At 36.5% G+C, this 17797-nt stretch overlaps 1 protein-coding gene across 7 annotated transcripts in view; it reads right to left on the bottom strand.

Moving 5' to 3' along the window:
- LOC133539233 (collagen alpha-2(IX) chain-like) overlaps positions 1–17797 on the bottom strand; it is a 29253-nt gene that overhangs the window by 9222 nt on the left and 2234 nt on the right. For 5 of the 7 annotated variants that reach the window (XR_009803209.1, XM_061881409.1, XM_061881410.1 and 2 more), the window contains exon 2: positions 12610–12951. Coding sequence is in view for 4 of the 7 variants with exons in the window: in XM_061881409.1 (XP_061737393.1) it covers positions 12610–12951 (342 nt within the window). In the remaining 3 variants the exon portion in view is untranslated. Of the gene's footprint in view, positions 1–12609; positions 12952–17401; positions 17477–17797 lie in introns of all 7 variants that reach the window. The other 2 variants (XR_009803210.1, XR_009803211.1) reach the window with 2 other exon arrangements.

Here is a 17797-nt window from a genome sequence, read left to right as displayed (position 1 = left end):
TCAGTCACATGTTCCGATACTTTTGCTCTCATGAAAAATGGGTAGGCTGAACCAAAAGGTGCTATCTTCTAAGTTTTGTATCAGATCCAGATGCAAATACCTGGAAATAAAAACTAACATGTTGATCTATTGTCCCATACTCATCTTTTATTGTCAAACCCAAATGTTTTCAGTCTACAACAAAAATAAACAAATTGGACTCACTGTTCCAATACTTTTGGAGGGCACTGTATGTATAGTACCCTTAGAAGAAACTAAGTATTGATGTACTGAAACACTTACACGTTCTTCTAAAGATAGAATATTGTATAAGTATTCGTGTACTGAAATACTTCAAAGACAGTTTAAGTAATGATGTACTACAATGCATGGACAGAAATACTTATATAATCTTTAGAATAAAGTTATGTATTGATGTTCTATAGTACAACGACATAAATACTTAGACATTGTATCTTTAGAAGAAACTAAGTATTGATTTACTGACATACTTTTACAATACACTATCTTTGGAAATAAGTGTAAGTATTTATGTACTGAAGTACTTATATAGGAGAAAGTCTATGTATTGATGTACTGAAATACTTATATAAAATACTATCTCAAGGGGGATGTAATATTGATGTACAACAAGGACGCAAAAACTTTAGAAAAAAAAGTGTAACTACACACGTATATGCTATCTTTTGTAGTATTGGTGTACTACAGTACAAGGCTAGAAACACATACTATATTTCGAAGGGAGTGTATTTATTGATGCACTACAGTATAAGGACAGAAATACTTATATAATACAGCAAGTTTAAAGGACAGCAGGTTAGGCCACCGTGAGCTGAGACAGTCTCTACACAAGTCCCAGTATGTAATGTGATAAATGGCATAAACGCGCCAGTGACACAAGATTTGAAGTCATTTACACTATATATATCCGCCTCTCTGCAATTGGTGAGATATATTCTACTCACGAGGGTGATTTGGCTGAAAATAAGGTGCCTCGAACGCCGAGTGGCCCATTGTTCCCCTGCAACTATGCCACAACGCGGATCAAAGGAATCTAAACACGTCCGTGATCAATTGTCCTCTAGGGATTTGGACGAAAATGCAATGTTTACTCCGGACGATCGAAAAATGTTGCGAGCTATGGTTGAAAAACTTGAAAAACTGGACATTTTGATTGAACTAATAACTGACGTTCCAGAGCTGAAAAAAATCAGTCAAGTACAATCACGCTGAAATGGTGGAGATAAAAAAGGAAAAGACGACACTAAAAGTTGAGTTAACAAGCCAGGAACTCGAAACTACTAGACTGACAACAGAGAGCGAGAAATTAAAGGCGGACTTGTTGGAACTCCGCTGCAGGAGCATGCGGGACAAGTTGCTGATTATGAAGATGAAGGTGACAAGATGGCTGCCAATGCTTCTCCCTGCTCAGAGTCTCTCTACAATTCATCAAATATATCTGGAATCTGAGACAAATATCTTGAAATGCTCCATTGCTGATGGTGAAGGAATACTTTACTTCACTACTTTGGGGATATTGCAACAACATTGGACTCTGAAAAAGGTATTTTAGGAGTATCAAATCAAGGCCCAAACAGGCCTTCTGAAAACTTCAGTGCAGCTCATCAAGTTACCGTATTTTCCGCGCTATAAGCCGCATCTAAAAACCAAAAATTTTCTCAAAAGATGACAGTGCGGCTTATAACCCGGTGCGCCTTATATATGTATTAATATAAATATTTACTTTCATAGAGTTTAGGTTTCGCAACTACGGTAAACAGCCGCCATCTTTTTTCCCCGTAGAAGAGGAAGCCCTTCTTCTTCTACGGTAAGCAACCGCCAAGGTAAGCACCCGCCTACCTGGAAAGAGGAAGCCCTTCTTCTTCTACGGTAAGCAACCGCCAAGGTAAGCACCCGCCTACCTGGAAAGAGGAAGCGCTTCTTCTTCTACGGTACGCAACCGCCAAGGTAAGCACCCGCCCACCTGGAAAGAGGAAGCGCTTCTTCTTCTACGGTACGCAACCGCCAAGGTAAGCACCCGCCCCCGTAGAAGAAGAAGCGCGCGGCTAATCCGATTCATTTCATTTGTGTGTTTCTGTAAAGACGACCACAAAATGGCTCCTACTAAAAGACACGCGTACAACGCAGAATTCAAACTCAAGGAAATAAGTCACGCAGAAGAACACGGAAATAGAGCAGCAGCGAGAGAATTGAACATAAATGAATCAATGGTGCTTAGGTGGAGGAAGCAACAAGATGACCTGCGCCAAGTAAAGAAGACAACACAGAGTTTGAGGGAACAAAGCAAGATGGCAAGAGTTGGAGGACAAACTCTAACAGTGGGTTGTTGAGCAGAGAGCAGCAAGCAGAAGTGTCAGTAACATCACTATTCCAATGAAGGCAACAGCGCCAGCAAGCGAACTTCACTTGGATGATTTTAAAGGTGGAGCTTCTTGGTGTTTCCGGTTCATGAAAAGACGCAATCTCTCCGTCCGCACACGGACTACTATTTCACAGCAACTGCCAAAAGACTTTCAAAAAAAGCTGGCTACTTTCCGCGCATATTGTAAAAACAAGATAGCTGAAAAAAGATCCGGCCAGGAAGGCAGGATTCATGGAACTGCCGGACAGCAACAGCGACACTGACTCTGATGACTTCGACGAGACGGAGCCCGCCATTTTGGATGCCGTATTCGCCCAATTTTTTAATTCAGACACCGAAGAAGAAAAATTCTAGGGATTTATGGATGAGGAATAACTTCTGAAGGTGAGCTTTAAATGTTTATTTTGTGTGCTGTGACATTAACGTTCGACCAAAGTTGAGTTATTGATGTTGCTATTGCTCTGCAATATTTTGAGTGTTACTATTGTTGTGATTGCACATTCGCACACTGGTTTGTATTATTAAAGTTTGACTGACCTATCTGACTGTTTTTTTGACATTCCCTTTAGCGCAGCATGGGCGCGGCTTATGACCCGGTGCGGCTTATAGGTTTACAAAGTTTTTAAATATGCCATTCATTGAAGGTGCGGCTTATAACACGGGGCGGCTTATAGCGCGGAAAATACGGTACCTAAAATACCTGTGTAAAATTACTTGAAAAGATGACAATAACAATTAAAAAGTTGTCAGAGGAACTTGAAGAGATAAAGAAATCTCTAAACTTCATGGGTGAAGAGATTGCTAAGGTTCTAAAGCAACAAGGAAACATCATGGGCCTCATGGAGGAAGTGAAGGAGCTGAAGGAGAATGTGATCCAGAGAGACAAAAGGATTGAACTTTTGGAGCAGAGATGTGAGGATTTGGAGCAACAATCACTTGTCAATGACATTGTGGTCACAGGACTAGAGCTGAAACACCGCAGTTATGCTCGAGTTACAGCTGGGCTGAACCAAGGTGAAGATGCTCCTACGGAGGAACTTGAAACTCTTGAGCAAAAACTCCTGGACTTTTTCAGAGGTAAAAACATCATCGTTGAGAAACAAAACATATCAACATGCTATTCATTTCCAAACAAGAATGTTAAAGCAAGACCAATAATAGTGATGCAGATGGTTAACCAGAAACACAAAATGGAGCTGCTGAGACAGTCCAAAAAGCTAAAGGGCACTGGAATTTATCTGAATGAGCACCTGACAAAGAAAAATGGTGAAATTCCAAGAAGTGGCCGCATTCTCAGGAAAGAAAATAAGATTCAATCTACATGGACGAGACATGGCAAAGTCTACATAAAGCCAAATGGATCGGATCAAATGAAGCCAATATGGATTAAAAACGTGAAAGACTTGGAACAATTTAAATAACTTGTTGAATCAGGACAACAAATGGTATGTGGACAATGAAAATGTATGGTACACATGGTATATGGACATTAGGATTATGGATAATGTGTGTTTTTTTAAGTTATATCGTACATTTTAGTACATTATTGATATTTTGGTTAAACTTCTTTGGAGGATGACTAATAATGAGTTTGACTTTTATATTTCTGACGAGGAAGAAAGCAGTATAGCTGGGCAAGAAGATATTCAAGACAGGATAAGCTGTAAGGAACTAAATTTAAGTTATTTAGAAATGAATGATGATAAAGTAGGAGAATTTTGTAATGACATTGATCCAGAAATTAATCTAAGTGGATTACATAACATAAATGTTTCATATTACTCAGAGGATAGTTTTAAAAATGTGGATTTAAAGGGTTTTTTGCTTATTCATTTTAATAGTAGAAGTCTCAGGGCTAATTTTGAGAAGATACAAGAGTGTTTGGAATCTTTAAAATCGACATTCCAAGCAATTGCATCTCAGAGACATGGTTGACAGATGAAATTAATGATATGTTTATATTAGAAGGTTATGATTTTTATAATATAAATAGAAAAAATTAAAAAGGAGGTGGCGTTGCGTTCTATGTACAAAAAAAATATTACTGTGAAATTATCGACAGTCTAGTTATAGATGATGTTATGGAGAGTATGACTATAAAAATACAAATAAACAACGAACGTAGTGCATATTTGAGTTGTATTTATAGGACACCTGGGTCACATGTAGAGCTTTTCCATGACAGCCTACTAAAAGTACTTGGAAAACTAGCTAACAAGAAATGTGTCTTTGTGTGTGGAGATTTCAATTTTGATTTATTAAAATGGAGAACCCATAAACCAACTAATGACTTTATAAATGAAATGTTTACTTATGGTTTGCAACCAATAATTGATAAACCAAGCAGAATAACTCGAGAATCTGCTACCCTCATTGACAATATTTTTACAAATATCCATGACATAACTACAGGTGGAATACTCCTTAGTGACATCACAGATCATTTTCCAGTGTTTGTGAATATTCAAAGTATGATTGTAAATAATATAGCACAAAAAACATTGTTCAAATTAACAAGATTAAGGACACCTGAAAGAATACAAGCATTTAAGAATGAGCTTTCAAAATGTTTCTGGGAAGGGGTGTATGTTGAAAATTGTAATGATTCATACAGGGCATTTCTGTTTAAATGGATAGAACTTTATAATTCCTGCTGTCCAGTCGTGAAGTCCACACTAAAGAAAGTGAGTAAAAATAAGCCTTGGATGACGAAGGGTCTAGTAATGGCCTCCAATAGAAAAAATGTTCTGTATGATAGTTACTTAAAAAATAAAACTGAACAAAATGAAAGGGAGTATAAAATTTATAAAAATAAGTTGACTTCTATTCTACGAAAGCAAAAGAAAAGTTATTATAACGAGAAATTTGAAGATAGCAAAAATAATATTAAACAAACATGGAACACAATCAACCAGGTTTTAGGTAATAGATGTAAAAATCATGAGACTCCGAGCTACTTTATAAATGATAATAATATAAAACTAAACAAAAAAGAAATGATAGTGGAAGAATTTAATGACTATTTGGTTAATATGGGCCCTGCACTTGCAGAAAAAATACCTGTTTATGAGGACACAGGCTTGACTAAAAACACAATAAACCCTCATTTAAAATCAATGTTTTTGAGTGGAGTAACGGAAGTGGATATAATTCAAACAGTAAGAGCCTTTAAAAGTAAAACATCTACAGACATACATCACATAGATATGGTAATTATTAAAGAATGTATTCATTTAATTCCTAAGCCATTGGCTCACATATGTAATCAATCATTCATGTGTGGATACTTCCCAGATGATATGAAGATAGCAAAGGTTATTCCTGTTTTTAAAAACGGAAATAAGCATCTTATGGAAAATTATAGACTGATTTCAATACTCACTCAATTTTCAAAAATTTTAGAAAAGCTTTTTACAAAACAGTTTAATAATTTTCTGGAAAAAAACACCTTGCTTAAGCAGCAGCAGTATGGTTTTGGGGAAAATCGAACAACTACGTATGCAGTAATGCATATGCTGGAGGAGGTTAGTACTGCTATGGATAATGATGAATTTACAATAGCCATCTATATTGATTTAAAAAAGGCCTTCAATACCATTGACCACAGACAGTTAATAAATAAGTTGGATAAGTACGGCATCCGAGGGCCAGCTCTGTCCTGGATCAAGAGCTATCTAGAAAATAGAAAACAATGTGTTCAGGTGGATAATACAATATCTGGATTTAAAAATATAGTTTGTGGAATTCCACAGGGTTCTATAATTGGTCCTAAGTTATTTACAATTTTCATTAATGATTTTTGTGATGCATCAAGTTTCTTAACATTTTTTATGTTTGCTGATGATACAACTATCCTTTGTTCTGGAAAATCTTTTAATGAACTTTTGGTAAAAATAGAACAAGAAATGACAGTGCTTAAAAACTGGTTTGATATGAATAAATTATCACTTAATATTGCTAAAACTAAATTTATGATATTTGGTACCAAAACTGAGGTTTCTAATGAAGTAAATATTAAAATAAATGGATATAAAATTGAGCGTGTCTTTGATACTAAGTTTTTGGGAGTTATAATTGATTATAAATTATCATGGAGACAACATGTAAATTATACAAAAACAAAAATATCAAAAACACTTGGTGTTTTGTATAAAACTAAAGAATTACTTAATTATAATTCTTTGTTAACAATTTATTATACTTTGATACTTCCATACATGACATACTGTGTAGAACTCTGGGGAACCACTTTTAAAACCATAACTAATGATATTGTTTTGCTGCAAAAAAAAAGCTGTACGGCTAATAAACAAAGCAGGATATTATGACCATACCCATCCATTATTTGTTAAATCAAAACTTATGAAATTTCAAGATATTGTTTATTATAAAATAACACAGATAATGTTCAAAGCAAAAATAAATACTCTTCCAGAAGGAATTCAAAAATACTTCTCTCTACAGACCAGCAAATACAATCTAAGAGATGAATCTAGGTTTATTTTACCAAAAGCAAGACTAGTGGTTAAATGTAGATGTTTATCTGTTCTCGGTGTTAATTTGTGGAATTCTGTTGGTAAAGAAATAAAAATGAGTGACTCAGTATTTAATTTCAAAAAGAACATGTCACAATGTATTTTAAAAAGTTATGTGAACTAGAAATTTATGTTTGTTTGGTTAAATGTTGTATTTAGAAGGTATGTATGTTTATCTATTTACAGAAAAGTGTATGTGTGTAGGTACATATTTTTGTATTGTTTGTTGGGGGGCAGCTTGAATGTGGATGCTGAATGACTATATTTCTTTTTGTGTTGCAGAATTATTAGAAAGGGTAACTTAATTGAATGTAAAAAATGTATGTTGGGCATATAAGCTTTTTTGCTTCTGCCCGTTTCAGTCATGTTATTCATTTTTGAATCGTGATCTATGTTTGAATATGTTTTTGTTAGACTGAAAATAAACTGAGCTGAACTGAACTGAAAGATGTAGAAGAGACTTACAGCATCGCGGAGAACCTCGTCACAGCCATTCTGCAGAAGCAACTCGGCATTTCGGATGAAGAAGTCAAGAGGATCCAAATGGAACGAGCACACAGGATTGGCAAACGCAAAGAGGATGCTAGACCGAGACCTATGGTTGTAAAGTTGATCAACTCCAAATGCAAAGACGGAGTGCTTGCTCTCTCCAGAGGGTTACTAACCCTCCTTAATCTTTACAAAAGATTAAAAATGTTATGGATGCATTTGATTTAATTGATATCTGGAGATTAAAAAATACTAGGTTAGTACAATATATGTGGAGAAGACAAAACCAGGCAAGTCCTATTGACTATTTTTTATATACCATTTTCATTGCTAAACAAAGTGACTGCAATATCAAGCAATGATAAATTGTGTTCTGATAATAATTGTATAGGTTTAAAAAACTGCAATTGAAGATAATACATGTGAGCCCAGATATTGGAAGTTGAATCAAATGCTTCTACAGGATGAATAATTCATTGAAAAAAAAAAAACTTATTACTGACTAATTTAAAAATAATACAGGATCATCAAATCGCCAAATCGCCTGGGAAGCCTTCAAATATTTAAGGGGATATGCCATCGCGTACTCTTCATGGAGAAAAAAAACTTAAAATGGTCTAACAGGAATTAAAGAAAGAAATTGAGGATTTACAAAAAACATTGATAGTAGTGATAATCTAATTAGCGAGCAACTGAATTCCTTTTACAGCCAAAAAAGAAGAGTTAAACTTAACTGAAAAACAATTATTTTAAAGTTATGACTGCAACAGAGCAATCTGGATGAAAAAAAGGTGATAAGTGTTCAAAATTAATTTGAAATATCCAAGCAAAAAAACGTTATAAAAAGAACATTTCCATACGTATTAAAACAAATGGAAAGGTATTGGATACACACACCACATTGTTGAAAGTAAAGGAAAATTACTTTGGAAATATTTTTTCTAATAAAGTAATCTCTCCTGAAACTACTTTTTTTTTTCAGAAAATTATAAAAGAAAATTAACTTCAGAAGAAAGCCATTCATGTAAAGGCCTCATTAGAGAGGAAGAACTTGTGGAAGCTGTTAAGTCTTTTCATCCAGGGAAACCCCAGAATTAGGTGGAATACCTATTGAGGTCTATCAAGTATTTTATGAAGAGGTTAAGAAACCACTGCTTTTGTAGTTTTAATTACTCATATAAAACACATGTTTTTGTCTAACACTCAAACAGAAGGTCTTATTTCTTTATTCTGAAACAGGAAATAAATGGTGAGTATAAAGACCAAGTTTATCTAAAAAATTGGAGACCAATGACACTTCAGTGATACGATGCCAAGATCCTGGCAAAATGTTTGGCTTAAGGACTTAAGTCTGTTTTGTCAAATATTAGGGTTAGGGTGAAATATTATTCACCAAGATCAATCAGGTTTCCTACAATTAAGTAACATAGGAAACAATATTAGACAGTTATTAGAAATGATAGAAAATTATAATATGGAAAATAAAGGATCAATTTTTACAGTCAACCTGGAGAAAGAATTTGACAAAATTAGCCTAGATGTGTAAAAGCTTAGTTTGTTTCAATTTTGGCAACACCTTACTACACTGGATCAAGACGCTATATATTTAAATGAACTGTAGAATCATCAATAATGGATACATCTCTGGGACAATACTTCTATTAAGAGGTCTAAAACAAGGGTGCCTTTTGTCTCCATACTTATTTATTATTGCTATGGAAATATTGACGGTAAAAGTTAGATTGAATAAAAATATTGAAGGGCTCAGTAATAATATTATTGAAAGTAAAATAATGTATGCCGAAGATACAAGCTTCTTTATCAGCCCCGATCCTCATTGTTTGCGAAAGCTTCTTAATCATTTGGACATATTTTCACAGCAATCTGGGCTTAAGCTAAAATATGGTAAATGTAAAATAATAATCGGAAATCTAAAGGGAACGTTATTTCGATAGCAATGCAAAGTGCCTGTTTTGTGGACAGATGGACCATTTAACATACTTGGTGTTTTTGTCCCAGAGAATCTGGAAGATCTCGGCTCAGTAAATTATGTTAATCGATTAAGAAAACTGGATAAAATTATGCAATTATGGAAAGGGAAATCCTTAATCTTGTATGGTAAAATATCTATTGTCAACTCGTTAATCATTCCTCAATTTATTTATTTGTTTTTGTCATTACCAGCTCCATCAAAAAACTTTAAGGTCTATGAGCGGAGGGTCTTCCATTTTGTCTGGGACGGCAAACCAGAAAAGATTAGAAGAAAGGTTTTGTACAATGAATATGAGGGCCTGAAACTTCTCAACCATGAAGCTATGTGCCTGTCTTTAAAAGCATCAATCGTTCCAAAGACGTAATTAAACACTGAGTGGTACACAAGTGTCCTGTTGGACAAAAAACATGTACTGTATCAAAATAAATTGTATCCGTTTTTACAATTGATGACCTCGCATTTTCCTTATGTAGAGAGAGAGTCTGCTGGGAAACATGGCGAGGTTCATGAAGGAAACAATCCACTCATGGTGGTGTTTTCTATTTGATGTGCCAGAAAAAAGAGATGACATTTTGCAGAAGATAATATGGATGAACTCTATTGTTGTAATAGATGGAAAGCCTTTCTTTTGGTAAACTATGTTTGAAAGAGGAATCATTTTTGTCAATGACATTATCAATGAGAACGGTAAGATTATGAAGTATGATGAATTTAAAGGCCTACTGAAAGCCACCACTACCGACCACGCAGTCTGATACTTTATACATCAATGATGAAATTTTAACATTGCCACACATGCCAATACGGCCGCTTTAGTTTACTAAATTGCAATTTTAAATCTCCCGCGAAGTTTCCTGTTGAAAACATTGCAGAATGATGACGCTTATGTTGACGCGTGTTTGTGACGTTATTGTTTGTAGTGGACATTTTATCCAAGCATCACTCACAGCTAAAAGTTGTCCAATTTAATTGCATAATTACACAGTATTTTGGACATCTGTGTTGCTGAATCTTTTGCAATTTGTTCAATTAATAATGGAGACGTCAAAAAAGAATGCTGTTGGTGGAAAGCAGTGGATTGCAGCCGCTTTTAGCAACCAAAACACAGCCGGTGTTTCTTTGTTTGTTGTGAAGCTTTACTATGGAACAGAGCAGTCAAGCGAACATGTTTCTCTACCACATGTCAACCAGAAGGTTTCGGTGAGAAAATTGTGGTAATAAGTCGGCTCTTATCGGAGACATCAGCGGAGCTTGTGCCGTTCTTCCTGCAGCAGCTGTCAAATAGCCAGCTGCCACTTTCTTGGCTCCTCCATGGCTTCCATCAGAGACACTGCTGGTCACCAAACCCCTCCCAATTTCAGGTATGACTTTATAATCTCACTAAAACACTAGTAACACAATAATCAGATAAGGAATTTTCCAGAATTATCCTAGTAAATGTGTCGAATAACATCTGAATCGCTCCCACTGCCCTAGCCTTTTTTTTCTATTGCTTCACTCTAACTTTCCTCATCCACGAATCTTTCATTCTCGCTCAAATTAGTTGGGAAATCGTCGCTTTCTCGGTCCGAATCGCTCTTGCTGCTGGTGGCTGTGAATATAAACAATGTAAGGAGCCCTACAACCAGTGACGTCACACGCACATCGTCTGCTACTTCCGGTACAGGCAAGGCTTTTTTTTTAGCGACCAAAAGTTACGTACTTTATGGTTGATGTTCTCTACTAAATCCTTTCAGCAAAAATATGGCAATATCGCGAAATGATCAATTATGATACATAGAATGGACCTGCTATCCCCGTTTAAATAAGAAAATCTCATTTCAGTAGGCCTCTAGAACTATGTATGATGATGCTTGTTCAAGTTTTTCATTCAATCAACTAACTGGAATAATTGGGAAAAGATGGAAACAAATAATTAATTATGGAACTACTAAATTATTAGTTTGTAAACCTCTAATAAGAAATTCTAGTTGGCAAAAAGGAACTAAAATAAATATAAAATAATATAATGTTTATTTAATAAAGAAATCTTTGAAGGATGCTCATATAACACATATGGAAAATGGGAGGACATTTTTGACTGCTTTTTGACTGAAGAAATATTCAAATTAATCTACAAAACTACTATCGATTTGCAAAATTGTTAATTTCAAATTAAAATTATTTATAACTTTTCGAAGACAAGAAAAATGTTAAAACTATGGAATGTGACAAGAGTCGGATGAATACCTATTTTGTTGTAAGGAGTCTGAATCCACCCTGCTTTTGTTTTGGTATTGTCATATTGTGTCTTCCTTTTGGGTGGAAGTTGGAAAAATGTGTTTAATTATTGGTTTGTTTATGAAGCTTAATATGGTTTCTGTTATTTTAGGAGAGTTCATTGACAGTCATGACTAAGTCAATTTAATTATAGCATTCAGTGAAAGGTTTTTTTTAAGGCCAAAAACAGATATTCACTTTTTTACCCTCATTAAAACATGTATTCAGTATTTTTTGACTTCAGAAAGTTATATGGTTGAAACCGATAATGATGCCAATATACATAAAAAAAGATGGGAAGTTTGAAAATGTAATTTTGTTTACAGATATTTGCAATCTATTGTTGTGTTTCCTAATTTTGAGTGTACATAAATGAAGGCGTGTGTTGCTGAGCCCGACTTTGATTGATTGATTGAAACTTTTATTAGTAGATTGCACAGTTCAGTACATATTCCGTACAATTGACCACTAAATGGTAACACCCCAATAAGTTTTTCAACTTGTTTAAGTCGGGGTCCACGTTAATCAATTCAGGTAAACTGGACCTGGACATAATCTGGACTGGACCTGGTTTGAAGAACCCTTCAAACAATCTAATTTCATTCATAAGGTCCTTTTCAAAAAATATATATAAAATAAAATAAAATAAATACATTTAAAACATTTTCTTGAATAAGAAAGACAGTACAACAATATAAAACAGTTATAGAGAAACTAGTAGTTAATGAAAATGAGTAACATTAACTGTTAAAGGTTAGCACTATTAGACAGCGTAATGAAATACATGTTATACAATCTTTAGAAGAAATTGTAAGTATAATATATTATCTTCAGAATATGTTCATAGTGAAGCACTACAAGGACAGAAATATTTCATCCTGCTTGAATGTAAGACTTGTATTCAACTCCTGGGTAAACACTGCCCCCTGGTGGACTCTTTAACTACATACCTTGTCTCCTTTGCGTCCACTCAGACCTTGAGCACCTGGAACGCCCATGGGTCCTCTCTCTCCTTTGCGTCCACTCAGACCTTGAGCACCTGGAACGCCCATGGGTCCTCTCTCTCCTTTGCGTCCACTCAGACCTTGAGCACCTGGAACGCCCATGGGTCCTCTCTCTCCTTTGCGTCCACTCAGACCTTGAGCACCTGGAACGCCCATGGGTCCTCTCTCTCCTTTGCGTCCACTCAGACCTTGAGCACCTGGAACGCCCATGGGTCCTCTCTCTCCTTTGCGTCCACTCAGACCTTGAGCACCTGGAACGCCCATGGGTCCTCTCTCTCCTTTGCTTCCCTGTCATATATGAGAACAATGAATAAGTATTGTACTTACAATGTGCTGTGCTGAGCAGACATGTGTTGAGTTGGCTCCAGCAGCAAACTTTCCATATTCACTTTTAGACCTTGTCATTGAAGCAATTTGAAGTACAGCGAGGTATTGCATGCATGACATACATGTAGATGTTTTTAAAAATGTATTTTGTAATTTGTGATTGCTGCTGTTCACATTCACGTCCACACAGAAGTAATACAAATAACACTTTACTAGACAAAAGCAGCACCGTTGTATAGCACACTCGATGTAGATACTTTTTTAAATGTATTTTGTAATTTATGATTGGCCTCACGCGGGCCGGACAGGGACGCACATAGAGGCGCAGAATGCCCGGGTCTGTGTTACAGTGAATGAATATGCATTTTAATGTATAATCACCTCATGATAGTATTACACAATTCCCTAAGCCAGTGACTATCTAACTGTGGTAAGACAGAGAATGACATAAATATGCAAACAGTTTTACTGTTCAAATTGTGGCCAAAAATATTCAATGAATACTTATGGCCACTACGCAACTGGTCATTATGGTGGTACTTGGAGAGCAACGTTTTTTTTTCTTGAAGTGGTACTTGGAGAACAACCTTTACATATTTGCTTTTGAAGTCATAAGTCAGGGGAACAAGCATTTAAACAAAAACATTTCAGGAATATAAATGTTAACACAGGGGTGTCTAAACGTTTTCACCAAAAAGTCAAAGTATGTTGGTACCGTTTTGAGATATTTTTATATATCTTAAAAATAATACTCAAAACTGACATTAAAGAAAAAACTTGGGCCATGTCCACACGATTACAGAGTGTTTCAAAAACACATATTTGGGGTGAAAACAGTCTTCATTCACACAAGTGTAGTTTCAAAAGTGTCTCTGTCTACACACAAACACATACACCTGCTGTCATGCACATTTTGTCCAATCAAAATCCTGACAAATGGTGGCATTACACCTCTTATTATTTTTATTTTTATACACTACACGTAAAATGACTTGTCCATTATCTTTAAACCCAGCCTGCACGTACACAGAGCCCTGGGAACATTATTAAAGAGCGAATAATAGAATTATAACATGTTCAGCAAAATGGTGATGAATTACATGTGCAGTGAAGTCGACATTATTTCTAAAATCAGCACGCACTAAGGAAACCATTTTGCATGTTTGAAGGAATTATAAAGCATTTAATCATGGATATAATGATATGGTACATGGATGATGAAGTGTATATTGTCTTTCACATCAGTACAAATTACAAGGATGACGTTACATTGTTTTTTTTGTTTCTGCTTGGTCGCTCTTTTTGTGTGTGCGCGGTCGCGCCCGGCTCAATCTACAATAATGGAAGCAAGACACGTAAGTTCACTGCATGACTTGTCGTTAAACAAGGACTAAAAACATAAGATAATGTTGCACCTTTCTTATGACACAGAGCAAAAAGTCTTGCTTGTCAAAGTTGTGCCATCAGGTGGAGGTTCCACAGCCATCACATCCAAAACAGCTGACTGTCATTTGCGCTGACGGGAGTGTCACCAAGCCCATTTTAATGAATCTTTTTTTAATTCATGTTGAGTGAAAATAGCGCATCCAAACATAGAATAAATCATCTTATGGTGCGTTTAAAGGCAGCAAGGTAGCAAGGCAGTGTTGTTGAGCTCGGAAATGACACAAGCGTGACGTCATCTCAAGTCTCCGGTTGTGCCGTGTACACGCATACGCTCAGCGGAGACTTTTGGAACTCTACACTTTGACCAGCGTTTGCAAAAGTCTGCATTTTTAAAGACACGAGAGGCCTAAACACAGAGATATGTATGCGTTTATTAGGTTTCTCTGTTCGTGTGGACATGGCCTTAGTGTCAGCTTTGTGTTATAGACTACAAAGTGTAGCAAAGTATTACAGTAAAAAATAGAACATAGGTGGTTCCACAGCTGGGCGATATATCGATATACGCGATATATTGCGGATTTGTCTCTGTGCGATATAGAAAATGACTATATCGTAATATTGGAGTAGACGTTCTCACGCAGTTGTTTTTAGCTGCGGGCATTACACTACAGGCTCTCCTCGCTCTTTCCTGTGTCTCCTTCTCACAGACAAGCAGGCGCACATTCTTACATACGTCACATACTGTCACCTCTTACTTCACATACGTATACGCCCTCGCCCAGCAGAGAGGTAGCGGCGTGGCTAACGTTAGCTGTGATGCTAGCGGGTTGTTGCAAGAGAACGAAGGTGCGAATCTCGTAACAAATGAATGAATTAATTCCCAAGAAAAACAGCACGGGGTCCATCGTCTGGCGGTGGTTCGGCTTCAATCGGAAATATGTCGAATAGACAACTTTAATTTGTTATGTGTGGAGCACAAGCGTTGCTACCAAAAGTAGCATTACTGCTAATATGTAGCATCATTTGAAAAGTTGAATAAATACAGTTTTGGTCAATTGACTTAGTTGTGATTTCCTTCTCTGCATGAAAGTTTTAAAAGTAGCATATATTAGTGCAGTATGGAGAATAATCACCATACTGCTGTGATTATATGTATCCAGTGTTTATTCAAGGCTAAGGCAAAATACAGAGAAATATATCGTATATCGCGATATGGTCTAAAAATATTGCAGTATTACAAAAAGGCAATATCGCCCAGCCCTAGGTGGTTCAACGTAGCACATTTTTCTGCCTATATTTTTCACATTTACTAATAGGGTGTCCAGAGCAGCAACGGTGGGCAAAATGAACTTTCACAAAATATTCATTATGAACAGTCCTGCAATGCGTTCACTTGTGGAAATGTCTAAACATAAAAGCTAAATGTCCTCCAATAATAAGCGCACAAGTCTTGCTGGGTAATATGGCCCAAAACGGATAGCATTTATGCATTTATAGTCTGAATGGCGATATATGTTATACCGTATTTCCTTGAATTGCCGCCGGTGCACTAATTAATTTAAAACCTCCTCTCACTCCTGCGCTTACCAAAGGCATGCAGTAAAAGTAAGCATGCGCACATTATTTTAAAACCTCTTCTCACTCCGACACTTACCAAAGGTATGCAGTAAAAATCTGAGTGTGATGTAAGCTTGGATCTTAAATCCTACTGAATAGTAGGGGTGTAACGGTACGTGTATTTGTATTAAACCGTTTCAGTACGGGGGTTTCGGTTCGGCACGCGGGCGTACCGAACGAGTTTGGAAGCAGAAGTCTTCACAAGCTGCTATGCTTTCTGCCTCTGTCTCAGCAGTGAGCACCCAGCATTGTCCTGCCCACACAACCATCTGATTGGTTACATACAAAGCCAATCAGCAGTGCGTATTCAGAGCGATGTAATAGCCAATCAGCAGTGTGTATTAAGAGCGATGTAATCAATGCTTTAGCGTCGAGCAGAGCTATTCGTTTAGCAGGGGAGCAGCGGACTCTACCCAAATTATACTTAACACTTCCCAGTCACAACTATTACAAACATCACTATGAGCCCGTTGACCTTCTAGAAACTTAAACTGCAGCTCAGGTAGCTCACAGGGTAGGTTTGAGGTGAAGGCTAATTAGCTTTTAGCGTAACATTAGCTCATTTTGCTGTGTGTGTGTGTGTGCGTGCAAGGGGCATCAAAACCCTGTCTGTCTGTTATTTCATTGAACTCCATCGTGTTTAGGGATAAATAGTCTCTCCCATTGCTATTGTACTATTTTTCAGCAATAGTTACATTAATCATTAGTAATGTAGCAGCCTAGTTTTGAATAGCAGGGTCCCTGCTATCGCATGTTGATAAAAATACAACATGTACATAATAAAAGTCAACTACAGGCTTCCCTAATACTGTAATAAATTAAGCATGATGAGTTGACAAACAGTTTCAATGGAAACTGTTTAATGTTGCACTTTTTATATGTAGAAGAAAGGTTTTTTCATTTTATTTAATCACAGCAACAACTTGAGACAGTTTAATGTGGATTAACGTGGGCAGAATTATTATAGTTTTCCTCATGTTAGAAGGATAAAGCCATTGTTTACAAATTTGGTAAATAACCAAAAAAGGTATATTTTGTTGTTTTCTTACTGTACCGAAAATGAACCGAACCGTGACCTCTAAACCGAGGTACGTACCAAAACGTAATTTTTGTGTACTGTTGCACCCCTACTAAATAGCTCTTAGTCTTCTTCCCTTTATGCGATTTCAAATTACCGGTATCAAAATCAGCCTCCTCCATTTTGAAAATGATGACAGGGGAAGTGTCACTCGTGACGTCACGAGTTTGACCAGGCGGTAATACTAAGCATGCGCTAATTTTTTGGGGGAGCGAGTTTGACCCGGCAATAATTCAAGGCAGGCGCATACTATATGCCATGCGGCAATTCAAGGAAATACGGTATGCTGGTACCTGAAACAACAGGTGTAAAGTGCTCGAGGCCGCTGACCTACTTATCTCCATTGCAGCGGTGGTTTGCGTTGTGCATCGTTGCTTCCTGTGCGTGGGGTTATTTTCAGAGCAACTGAAAAGCAGAGACGTGGAAATTCACAACTCTAAGCTGAAGAAGTAGAATAAATCAACACGCAAAATGTTTACATCTCAAGATCGTATCAAATTATACCCAAAGCTAAGTTTTAATTTCTTTACTCATAATTTAAGACTATTGTATACATTTTTTCTGTATAATCCTGAAATATGAAGTCAGTCTACGCATCCTATCATGATTTATAAGCTTCCATAAAATCTTTTTGTAAGGCTGCCGGCGCCGCCTCAGACAAACAAAACCATTGTAACATTTCACCCGGAAAAAAGTCCTCTGCTATGGTCCGATAGTGGTATACAA

Source organism: Nerophis ophidion, linkage group LG20 (assembly GCF_033978795.1).
Source record: "Nerophis ophidion isolate RoL-2023_Sa linkage group LG20, RoL_Noph_v1.0, whole genome shotgun sequence".
NCBI classification, from domain to species: domain Eukaryota; kingdom Metazoa; phylum Chordata; class Actinopteri; order Syngnathiformes; family Syngnathidae; genus Nerophis; species Nerophis ophidion.
This window is presented reverse-complemented; position numbering and strand designations above follow the sequence as displayed.